At 51.2% G+C, this 12,815-nt stretch overlaps 1 protein-coding gene across 1 annotated transcript in view; it reads right to left on the bottom strand.

Annotated features, from left to right (window-relative positions):
• The window catches only part of yjefn3 (YjeF N-terminal domain containing 3), a 160,221-nt gene that overhangs the window by 77,940 nt on the left and 69,466 nt on the right, over positions 1 to 12,815 (bottom strand). The window contains exon 2 of the mRNA XM_070860759.1: positions 6,605 to 6,713. Coding sequence (XP_070716860.1) covers positions 6,605 to 6,694 — 90 coding nt within the window. The 5' untranslated portion in view covers positions 6,695 to 6,713. The remainder of the gene's footprint in view (positions 1 to 6,604; positions 6,714 to 12,815) is intronic.

Below are 12,815 nucleotides of genomic sequence, written 5' to 3'. Positions count from 1 at the left end.
AGGTCACATTGCCGGCGGCAGAGGATGGAGTCCGGCCCACGGAGGGGCGAAGAGCGGAAAATAAAATCATCAGTAAAAAATACAAAATCTATCGGAAGACCTTCAGGGGACCCCAGCCAGGTAAATCGCCGGGGAAAATGTATTTTAAAATGTTCACTTACCTTTTGTTCATGTTCTTCCGACTCACCGCCGGGGACAGACCGGCCTCCAGCCAGCGGCCCCCGCCCCCCCCCCGACTCCCCCCACCCCCCGCCCCCCCGACTCCCCCGCCCCCCCCCGACTCCCCCCACCCCCCCTGCCCCCCCGACTCCCCCCACCCCCCCTGCCCCCCCGTCTCCTCCGAGTCCCCCCGACTCCCCTCACCCCCCCTGCCCCCCCGACTCCCCCGAGTCCCCCCACCCCCCCAACTCCCCCGACTCCCCCCACCCCCCCGACTCCCCCCACCCCCCGCCCCCCCGACTCCCCCCACCCCCCCCGCCCCCCCGACTCCCCCCCAACTCCCCTGCCCCCCCTGCCCCCCCGACTCCCCCCACCCCCCCAACTCCCCTGCCCCCCCGACTCCCCCCGCCCCCCCAATTCCCCCCGACTCCCCCCGACTCCCCCCGCCCCCCCCAACTCCCCTCGACTCCCCCCACCCCCCCTGACCGACTCCCGCTGACTCCCCCCGAGTCCCGCCCCCAGGAATCTGGGAGCTCGGCGGCCGGGAGCTCAGTTGCGCCACTCGGCCGTCCGCTAACGTCAGCGGGCGCTTCCCGCCGGGTCTCCCCTCCCCCGCCCGCTCCAGGCCGCCCCGAAAGTGGCACTGGGCGGGTCTGCAGGAAGAATGTCGGTGGCAGGGGGCGACGAGGGGCCGTGGGCGGGGGGTCGCGGGGGCAGCAGGGGGCGACGAGGGGTCGCGGGCGGGGGGTCTCGGGGGCAGCAGGGGACGACGAGGGGTCGCGGGCGGGGGGTTGCGGGGGCGGCAGGGGGGCGACGAGGGGCCGTGGGCGGGGGGTCGCGGGGGCCGGGGGGGTGATGACTTTCGGCCCCAAGGGACATGGAACAACGACGGGTTTATGGAGTTAAGTCGCCGATCAGCCCTGATCCCATTGATGGCGGAACAGGCTCGAGGGGCGGAATGGCCTCCTCCTGTTCCTTTGCTCTATGTTCTAGTCGGTCTGTTCTGCTGGTATTGCGCACGACTTTAAATCAAAAGGATAATTTCTTTTTAAATATCACGAACACCAGCAGGCTGCCAAGTCAGACAGTATTACAGAGATCCAGAGATCTTCAGGGGGGTCACACGGACAATCAGCTGTACTAAGGCCGGGATATAATCCCGCTGACATTATTAACCAGAGTCTATAAACAGTTCCCCTTACCCTGGGGGAGCCCATGGGGGGAGAGGAGACGGCAGAGAGCGAGACCCCCAGTTGGGGAATGCACCACTGGGTGGTTCAAAGACCTTCAGCCCATGAAGGTCCCGGGCCCGCTCCGCAGCCTGTGCTGAGCTACACACAATGCACAGAGACAGGCCACACGGCCCACCAGCTCCACACCACTTTATCAAAACATAACCCTCGCTGACCGGTCACCTCATCTCCACCTTCCTGCCCTGTGCCCCTCATACAATCATAGGGACCGAAATCCATCCCCCCCCCGGCCCCCGCGACCCCCCGCCCGCGACCCCTCGTCGCCCCCCCGGCCCCCGCGACCCCCCGCCCGCGACCCCTCGTCGCCCCCTGCTGCCCCCGCGACCCCCCGCCCACGGCCCCTCGTCGCCCCCTGCCACCGACATTCTTCCTGCAGACCCGCCCAGTGCCACTTTCGGGGCGGCCTGGAGCGGGCGGGGGAGGGGAGACCCGGCGGGAAGCGCCCGCTGACGTTAGCGGACGGCTGAGTGGCGCAACTGAGCTCCCGGCCGCCGAGCTCCCAGATTCCTGGGGGCGGGACTCAGGGGGAGTCGGCGGGAGTCGGCGGGAGTCGGTCGGCGGGAGTCGGCGGGAATCGGCGGGAGTCGGCGGGAGACGGCGGGAGTCGGCGGGAGTCGGCGGGAGACGGCGGGACTCGGCGGGAGTTGGGGGGAGTCGGCGGGAGTCGGCGGGAGACGGCGGGAGTCGGCGGGAGTCGGCGGGAGACGGCGGGACTCGGCGGGAGACGGCGGGAGTCGGCGGGAGTCGGCGGGAGTTGGGGGGAGTCGGCGGGAGTCGGCGGGAGTCGGCGGGAGACGGCGGGAGTCGGCGGGAGTCGGCGGGAGACGGTGGGAGACGGCGGGAGTCGGCGGGAGTCGGCGGGAGTCGGCGGGAGACGGCGGGAGTCGGCGGGAGTTGGGGGGAGTCGGCGGGAGTCGGCGGGAGTCGGCGGGAGACGGCGGGAGTCGGCGGGAGACGGCGGGACTCGGCGGGAGTTGGGGGGAGTCGGCGGGACTCGGCGGGAGTTGGGGGGAGTCGGCGGGAGTCGGCGGGAGTCGGCGGGAGACGGCGGGAGTCGGCGGGAGTCGGCGGGAGACGGCGGGACTCGGCGGGAGACGGCGGGAGACGGCGGGACTCGGCGGGAGACGGCGGGAGTCGGCGGGAGTTGGGGGGAGTCGGCGGGACTCGGCGGGAGTTGGGGGGAGTCGGCGGGAGTCGGCGGGAGACGGCGGGACTCGGCGGGAGTCGGCGGGAGTCGGCGGGAGACGGCGGGACTCGGCGGGAGTTGGGGGGAGTCGGCGGGAGTCGGCGGGAGTCGGCGGGAGTCGGCGGGAGACGGTGGGAGACGGCGGGAGTCGGCGGGAGTCGGCGGGAGACGGCGGGAGACGGCGGGAGACGGCGGGAGTCGGCGGGAGACGGCGGGAGACGGCGGGAGTCGGCGGGAGTCGGCGGGAGACGGCGGGAGACGGCGGGACTCGGCGGGACTCGGGGCGGACCGCTGGCTGGAGGCTGGTCTGTCCCCGGCGGTGAGACTGAAGAACATGAACAAGCCCCCGCCCCCCGCCTCTGCCGCCGAGAATGTGACCCCCCGCCCGCTGCCGCCCAGATTGATGGTGTACGTCATCCATTTACCGCCTGACAACCCTCGAGGGACCTCGGCCATGAATACCGCGCCCAAAGCACCGTCCGGTACCTCGGTGGCCAACGGCGGCACTTGGGCGGGCGGGGGCCTTGCTGAAAATCGGCCCCGTGGAACGGTCACAGCACAGGAGGGGGCCATTCGGCCCATCGAGCCCGTGCCGACTCTCTGCAAGAGCACCTCAGCCAGGCCCACTCCCCCGCCCTTTCCCCGTAGCCCTGCTAGTTTTTGTCTCTGAGGTACTTATCCAGTCCCCTTTTGAAAGCTGTGACTGAGTCTGCCTCCACCGTCCTCTCAGGCAGCGCGTTCCACACCCCTCGATTCCCCTCGAGTCCAAAGTTCTATCGATCTCAGCCTCGAATATGCTCAGCGACTGAGCCTCCACAGCCCTCTGGGGTAGAAAGGACCATGTTCAGCCACGATAACCATCACAGCCGGTTATGGAGACATGCCAGGCAGTGAGGTAATAAACCCAGCCAGAGCAACAGGGAAGGTAGCAGGATGAGGTAATACAATGGCTACTGAAATAATTGGAATATTCAGATGCCATTAGAACCTGTTGGAATGCGTCCAATAATAATCAAAGAAACAAAGGCAGGAATAGTGGGAGCTATGGTCGAAATATTTTGCAGCTCGTTAAACTTGAGGCAAGAACCAGATGATTGAAAAACAGCTATGGTTTAAATTCTTTGTGAAAGGTCAGACAAGCTATTGACTGCTGTAATAGAAAAAACATTGCAGGAAAAACCCAGCCATGTAACAGGGGCAAAGGTGATGCTTCCATGCCAACATGGCTTTAGGAGCACCGGTGAGGCAAAAGGAAAACTGAATATTGCAACTCTTTGTCGTGATGCACGTTCCCTCTAATATTGTCCGGCCTCCTTCTGTGCAACATACACCAGGATTATATCGATATCAGTATACACCAGGATTATATCACTAGCAATATACACCAGGATTATATCAACATGAATATACACCAGGATTATATCAACATGAATATACACCAGGATTATATCGCTATCAATATACACCAGGATTATATCACTAGCAATATACACCAGGATTATATCAATATCAGTATACACCAGGATTATATCACTAGCAATATACACCAGGATTATATCAATATCAGTATACACCAGGATTATATCACTAGCAATATACACCAGGATTATATCAACATGAATATACACCAGGATTATATCAACATGAATATACACCAGGATTATATCGCTATCAATATACACCAGGATTATATCACTAGCAATATACACCAGGATTATATCAATATCAGTATACACCAGGATTATATCACTAGCAATATACACCAGGATTATATCAACATGAATATACACCAGGATTATATCAACATGAATATATACCAGGATTATATCGCTATCAATATACACCAGGATTATATCACTAGCAATATACACCAGGATTATATCGCTATCAATATACACCAGGATTATATCGATATCAGTATACACCAGGATTATATCACTAGCAATATACACCAGGATTATATCGATATCAGTATACACCAGGATTATATCACTAGCAATATACACCAGGATTATATCACTAGCAATATACACCAGGATTATATCGCTATCAATATACACCAGGATTATATCGATATCAGTATACACCAGGATTATATCGATACCAGTATACACCAGGATTATATCACTATCAATATACACCAGGATTATATCACTATCAATATACACCAGGATTATATCACTATCAATATACACCAGGATTATATCAGTATCAATATACACCAGGATTATATCGATATCAGTATACACCAGGATTATATCGATATCAGTATACACCAGGATTATATCAATATCAGTATACACCAGGATTATATCAGTATCAATATACACCAGGATTATATCGATATCAGTATACACCAGGATTATATCAGTATCAATATACACCAGGATTATATCGCTATCAGTATACACCAGGATTATATCAGTATCAATATACACCAGGATTATATCACTATCAGTATACACCAGGATTATATCAGTATCAATATACACCAGGATTATATCGATATCAGTATACACCAGGATTATATCAGTATCAATATACACCAGGATTATATCGCTATCAGTATACACCAGGATTATATCAGTATCAATATACACCAGGATTATATCAATATCAGTATACACCAGGATTATATCGCTATCAGTATACACCAGGATTATATCAGTATCAATATACACCAGGATTATATCAGTATCAATATACACCAGGATTATATCAGTATCAATATACACCAGGATTATATCGATATCAGTATACACCAGGATTATATCACTATCAATATACACCAGGATTATATCAGTATCAATATACACCAGGATTATATCGATATCAGTATACACCAGGATTATATCAGTATCAATATACACCAGGATTATATCAGTATCAATATACACCAGGATTATATCGACATCAGTATACACCAGGATTATCCATTTGAAAATCAGTTGGGCCGTTTCTGATTTTGTTCAAACAAATTGCATTGAAAATGTTATATTTTTTAATATTGTCACATGAGGAAGGTGTGGTAACGTCCCTGCTGCAACTTATAAACTATTTGTTTGTAACATTTGGCTCCTCGAAATGGAATTAAAAAAATAAAATGTCCACTTTTCCTGGAAAGCGCAGCCAAGAAGCGGACTCAGGGGACCCCTCCCGGTTTCAGTAATCTGGAGCTGTAGCTGAGCAACTTTAGCAGTCGGTTGCCGTGGTACCTCAAGCACCAGTGGGCACCCCCAGCCGTTGCCATGCCGACCTGCAGCCTCGTCCCGATGGGATGCGAGCCAGCGTGCCCGAGTCTTTCCACGGCAGAGAGAGGAGCAGTGTGATTGGAGGCTGCGGTGTGACGAGGCATGCCCCTCGTACACCTTTCGAGAGTCAGGATGGAAGAAATCGTGGGCAAAAAAAGTCTCCAGACTGGTGTTAGAATAATTGGATCGATGCTTAGAATTTGTTTGTTTTTGATTCCCTAAGGACGTTATAACATTTAATGATTCATGCCATGGTACAACAGCTAAAGATACTTGAACAGCGTGAACATAAATAACTGATAACAGGCAGCTGAAGACCAAGGATGGCCTGTCTGACTCCAACCTTGGGAGGAGCAGGACAGGAGAGATGGGCCTTCGGAAAGTATAAACAGGAAAGACATGTGGAGAGGAGAGTTTCCCCCAAAAGTTGAGACAAAGACGTCAACGTGGTCATAGGTTAAATGGTCCTGTCCATTATTTTACGCCAGGCCCACCCCACTAAAGAGAGAATAGAAGAGATATGTAAAGAGCTTTGATCAGGGCAGACCGTGCAGAGAAGAGGTGCTCATGCAACCAGCCATCTGACCAATCAGGATCGGTACCAACTACTTGTCATGGTCGTATGTCTATTCTGATTGTGTGTTGTGTTTGACTATATTTGAACTACTGCTCCCTTAATAAAACACCTTAAAACTCCGACTACCCTTTGGCTGAGCCCAGTCCTGGTGGTATGCCGGTGACCATGTGTTGCCTACCTTTGCTATTGCCATGGCACAGCTGTGCCCCGCGATCTCTATCAGTTGCTGCTGTCCAAATCGGTATTCCTCGTAGAGTTCCTTCTCCATTTCCTTCGCCTCTTCTTTACTGCGGGACATACAAGTAGAAGGAAGCAGTGAGAACACAATAATCCCCTGTCTCTCAGCCCTCCTATGGTGTCAGCTGTGGCTCAGTGGGTAATACTCTCTCCTCTGGGTCAGAAGGTTGTGGGTTCAAGTCCCACTCCAGAGTCTCCAGCATATAATCCAGGCAGACAGTCCCAGTGCAGTGCTGAGGGAGTGCTGCACTGTCGGAGGTGTCGTCCTTTGGAAGAGACGTTAAACTGAGGCACCGTCTGCCCTCTCAGGTTGATATAAAAGATCCCATGATGTTATTCGAAGAAGAGCAGTGGAGTTATCCCCATTATCCTGGACAGTATTTATTCCTCAACCAACATCAATAAAAACAGATTTATTTGGTCATTATCACACTGCTGTTTCTACTCGAGTCAAATGCAGAGTCTCGATTGAGGAGATCTTCAAAGTGCTCCTTCCATCAGGCCCTGACAGCCTCGGTGTCCTTGATGAGTGTTTCCCCGTTCTTGGCCAGGAGTGGGGTGGGGCCTTGGGAGCTTGGACCGTAGGTGGCCTTGACTCCAGGCTAACATCCCCAGTATTGAAGCACTGACCACACTTGATCAGCTTCGCTGGGCAGGCCACGTAGTTCGCATGCCAGATACGAGACTCCCTAAGCAAATGCTTTATGTGGAGCTCCTTCATGGTAAACGAGCCAAAGGAGGACAGCGGAAGAATTACAAGGACACCCTCAAAGCCTCCCTGGTAAAGTGCGACATCACCACTGACACCTGGGAGACCCTGGCCGCAGACCGCCCGAGGTGGAGAAAGTCCATCCGGGAGGGTGTTGAGCTCTTTGAGTCTCAACGCAAAGAGCGTGAAGAGGCCAAGTGCAGGCAGCGGAAGGAGCGTGCGGCAAACCAGCCCCACCCACCCCTTCCCTCGACGAATGTCTGTCCCACCTGTAAGAGGGTCTGTGGCTCTCCTATTGGACTGTTCAGCCATCAAACAACTCACTTTGGGAGTGGAAGCAAGTCTTCCTCGATTCCGAGGGACTGTCTATGATGATGATGGCTGTTTCTATACATTACAACAGTGACTACACTTCATCAGTACTTCATTGGCTGCAAAGCGCTTTGGGACGTCCTGAGGTTGTGAAAAGTGCTATAAAAATTTTCTTTCTTTCTTTCCTTCCTTCCTTCCTTCCCAGCTGCAGAGTTGGTTGGTCAGTACAACGCATTGATCCATCAATCGTTGGTTGGTCAGTACAACACATTGATCCATCAATCGTTGGTTGGTCAGTACAACACATTGATGCATCAATCGTTGGTTGGTCAGTACAACACATTGATCCATCAATCGTTGGTTGGTCAGTACAACACATTGATCCATCAATCGTTGGTTGGTCAGTACAACACATTGATGCATCAATCGTTGGTTGGTCAGTACAACACATTGATCCATCAATCGTTGGTTGGTCAGTACAACACATTGATCCATCAATCGTTGGTTGGTCAGTACAACACATTGATCCATCAATCGTTGGTTGGTCAGTACAACACATTGATGCATCAATCGTTGGTTGGTTAGTACAACACATTGATCCATCAATCGTTGGTTGGTCAGTACAACACATTGATCCATCAATCGTTGGTTGGTCAGTACAACACATTGATGCATCAATCGTTGGTTGGTCAGTACAACACATTGATCCATCAATCGTTGGTTGGTCAGTACAACACATTGATGCATCAATCGTTGGTTGGTCAGTACAACACATTGATGCATCAATCGTTGGTTGGTCAGTACAACACATTGATCCATCAATCGTTGGTTGGTCAGTACAACACATTGATGCATCAATCGTTGGTTGGTCAGTACAACACATTGATGCATCAATCGTTGGTTGGTCAGTACAACACATTGATCCATCAATCGTTGGTTGGTCAGTACAACACATTGATGCATCAATCGTTGGTTGGTCAGTACAACGCATTGATCCATCAATCGTTGGTTGGTCAGTACAACGCATTGATCCATCAATCGTTGGTTGGTCAGTACAACACATTGATCCATCAATCGTTGGTTGGTCAGTACAACACATTGATGCATCAATCGTTGGTTGGTCAGTACAACACATTGATCCATCAATCGTTGGTTGGTCAGTACAACACATTGATCCATCAATCGTTGGTTGGTCAGTACAACACATTGATGCATCAATCGTTGGTTGGTCAGTACAACACATTGATCCATCAATCGTTGGTTGGTCAGTACAACACATTGATGCATCAATCGTTGGTTGGTCAGTACAACACATTGATGCATCAATCGTTGGTTGGTCAGTACAACACATTGATCCATCAATCGTTGGTTGGTCAGTACAACACATTGATGCATCAATCGTTGGTTGGTCAGTACAACGCATTGATCCATCAATCGTTGGTTGGTCAGTACAACACATTGATGCATCAATCGTTGGTTGGTCAGTACAACACATTGATCCATCAATCGTTGGTTGGTCAGTACAACACATTGATGCATCAATCGTTGGTTGGTCAGTACAACACATTGATGCATCAATCGTTGGTTGGTCAGTACAACACATTGATCCATCAATCGTTGGTTGGTCAGTACAACACATTGATGCATCAATCGTTGGTTGGTCAGTACAACACATTGATCCATCAATCGTTGGTTGGTCAGTACAACACATTGATCCATCAATCGTTCGACTCTGTGGGTTACAAGAACGTGGGTTTGCACCTGAGACTCTGCTTTGGCCAAGTGGCCTCTCTCGGTCTGTTCCAGCTGAAGTGCACCATACAGCGTAATATGTAGCTGCATTGTGTCACACACAGGGCACTCCAACATTTATCTACCACCTTTAACTTAATAGAGCATTTAGAAACCAGTGAGGAACAGTTATCGAACGGATGTGGAAGAAGAATTAAGATGGATGATCAAAAGCACGATCAGAGAGACGGGTGATGGGGAGGCCTTTGAAGCAGGGGAGAGAACTGGCAAAGTGAAGGGGATTCAGGGAGAGAGTTCCAGGGTGAGGGACCAGTACAACTGACGACGGAGGGAGGGCAGCGATGCAAAGGAGACCCAAGACAAAGGAGCAGAGGGTAGGAACTGCCATGTAGAGTTTGAGGAGGGTGCAGAGGTAGGGAGCATCGAGGCCACTGAGGGACTTACAGACAAGCACTTTGAATTGGATGCATTGGGAAGGGCAGAGGCCACTGGAGGTTGGTGAGGACGGGGGGAGAGGGGAATGGGGAGTGGGGCTTAGTGTGGGTTAGGATATGGGCAGCAGTGTTCTGGATAAGTTACAGTTCATCCAGGGTGCAGCTCGAGAGGTTGGGGAAAGAGAGAAAGACTTGCATTTATATACCGCCTTTCACACCCACCGGATGCCTCAAAGTGCTTTACAGCCAATGAAATACAATGAGAGGGGTGGGGTAATTGAGCATAGAGGCAACCAAGGCACAGGTGAGGGTTTCATTGGCATTGGGAAAATAACACACAGGCTGGAGTGTTTTTTTTATTTTATTCATCGCTGGCAAGGCCGGCATTTATTGCCCATCCCTAATTGCCCCTTGAGAAGGTGGTGGTGAGCCGCCTTCTTGAACCGCTGCAGTCCGTGTGGTGAAGGTGCTCCCACAGTGCTGTTAGGGAGGGAGTTCCAGGATTGTGACCCAGCGACGATGAAGGAACGGCCGATATATTTCCCAGTCAGGATGGTGTGTGACTGGGAGGGGAACGTGGAGGTGGTGGTGTTCCCATGCGCCTGCTGCCCTTGTCCTTCTAGGTGGTAGAGGTCGCGGGTTTGGGAGGTGCTGCCGAAGAAGCCTTGGCGAGTTGCTGCACACGGGATAACACGCAGGTTGACGTGTGTACAATATGTGGACAGGCAGAAACTGAGGGACTCAGGTGAAGGGCCTCGACCCAGAATGCAGGACACCGACATGTTGATAAGAATAGGAGAGAAGACCTGAGTTTATCTTAAGTTGAAAGCGTCTGTAGGCTGCAGAAGGAAGGTTTGATTAATCATTGTTCAGCTAGAATTGAATTTGTAATTAAGGCGAAGGATAAAAATAACTGCGCAGAGGCGTAGAACTTCAAACGCGCAAATGTTGGGACTGAAAACTGGGTTCTAGGGAGGATGATTAACAAGTTGTATTTATATAAATCCTTCAGCCTGAGACAGTTGGACAAGACAACTGACAAAACTGACAAACATAGAAACATAGAAAATAGGTGCAGGAGTAGGCCATTCGGCCCTTCTAGCCTGCACCGCCATTCAATGAGTTCATGGCTGAACATGCAACTTCAGTACCCCATTCCTGCTTTCTCACCATACCCCTTGATCCCCCGAGTAGTAAGGACTACATCTAACTCCTTTTTGAATATATTTAGTGAATTGGCCTCAACAACTTTCTGTGGTAGAGAATTCCACAGGTTCACCACTCTCTGGGTGAAGAAGTTTCTCCTCATCTCGGTCTTAAATGGCTTACCCCTTATCCTTAGACTGTGACCCCTGGTTCTGGACTTCCCCAACATTGGGAACATTCTTCCTGCATCTAACCTGTCTAACCCAGTCAGAATTTTAAACGTTTCTATGAGGTCCCCTCTCATTCTTCTGAACTCCAGTGAATACAAGCCCAGTTGATCCAGTCTTTCTTGATATGTCAGTCCCGCCATCCCGGGAATCAGTCTGGTGAACCTTCGCTGCACTCCCTCAATAGCAAGAATGTCCTTCCTTAGGTTAGGAGACAAAAACTGTACACAATACTCCAGGTGTGGCCTCACCAATGCCCTGTACAACTGTAGCAATACCTCCCTGCCCCTGTACTCAAATCCCCTCGCTATGAAGGCCAACATGCCATTTGCTTTCTTAACCGCCTGCTGTACCTGCATGCCAACCTTCAATGACTGATGTACCATGACACCCAGGTCTCGTTGCACCTCCCCTTTTCCTAATCTGTCACCATTCAGATAATAGTCTGTCTCTCTGTTTTTACCACCAAAGTGGATAACCTCACATTTATCCACATTATACTTCATCTGCCATGCATTTGCCCACTCACCTAACCTATCCAAGTCACTCTGCAGCCTCATAGCATCCTCCTCGCAGCTCACACTGTCACCTAACTTAGTGTAATCCGCAAATTTGGAGATACTACATTTAATCCCCTCGTCTAAATCATTAATGTACAATGTAAACAGCTGGGGCCCCAGCACAGAACCTTGCGGTACCCCACTAGTCACTGCCTGCCATTCTGAAAAGTACCCATTTACTCCTACTCTTTGCTTCCTATCTGACAACCAGTTCTCAATCCATGTCAGCACACTACCCCCAATCCCATGTGCTTTAACTTTGCACATTAATCTCTTGTGTGGGACCTTGTCGAAAGCCTTCTGAAAGTCCAAATATACCACATCAACTGGTTCTCCCTTGTCCACTCTACTGGAAACATCCTCAAAAAATTCCAGAAGATTTGTCAAGCATGATTTCCCTTTCACAGATCCATGCTGACTTGGACCTATCATGTCACCTCTTTCCAAATGCGCTGTTATGACATCCTTAATAATTGATTCCATCATCTTACCCACTACCGATGTCAGGCTGACCGGTCTATAATTCCCTGTTTTCTCTCTCCCTCCTTTTTTAAAAAGTGGGGTTACATTGGCTACCCTCCACTCCATAGGAACTAATCCAGAGTCAATGGAATGTTGGAAAATGACTGTCAATGCATCCGCTATTTCCAAGGCCACCTCCTTAAGTACTCTGGGATGCAGTCCATCAGGCCCTGGGGATTTATCGGCCTTCAATCCCATTAATTTCCTCAACACAATTTCCCGACTAATAAGGATTTCCCTCAGTTCCTCTTCCTTACAAGACCCTCTGACCCCTCATATATCTGGAAGGTTGTTAGTGTCCTCCTTCGTGAATACCGAACCAAAGCACTTGTTCAATTGGTCTGCCATTTCTTTGTTCCCCGTTATCACTTCCCCTGATTCTGACTGCAGGGGACCTACGTTTGTCTTTACTAACCTTTTTCTCTTTACATATCTATAGAAACTTTTGCAATCCGTCTTAATGTTCCCTGCAAGCTTCTTCTCGTACTCC

This window comes from Pristiophorus japonicus, chromosome 18 (genome assembly GCF_044704955.1).
Source record: "Pristiophorus japonicus isolate sPriJap1 chromosome 18, sPriJap1.hap1, whole genome shotgun sequence".
Lineage (NCBI taxonomy): Eukaryota > Metazoa > Chordata > Chondrichthyes > Pristiophoridae > Pristiophorus > Pristiophorus japonicus.
This window is presented reverse-complemented; position numbering and strand designations above follow the sequence as displayed.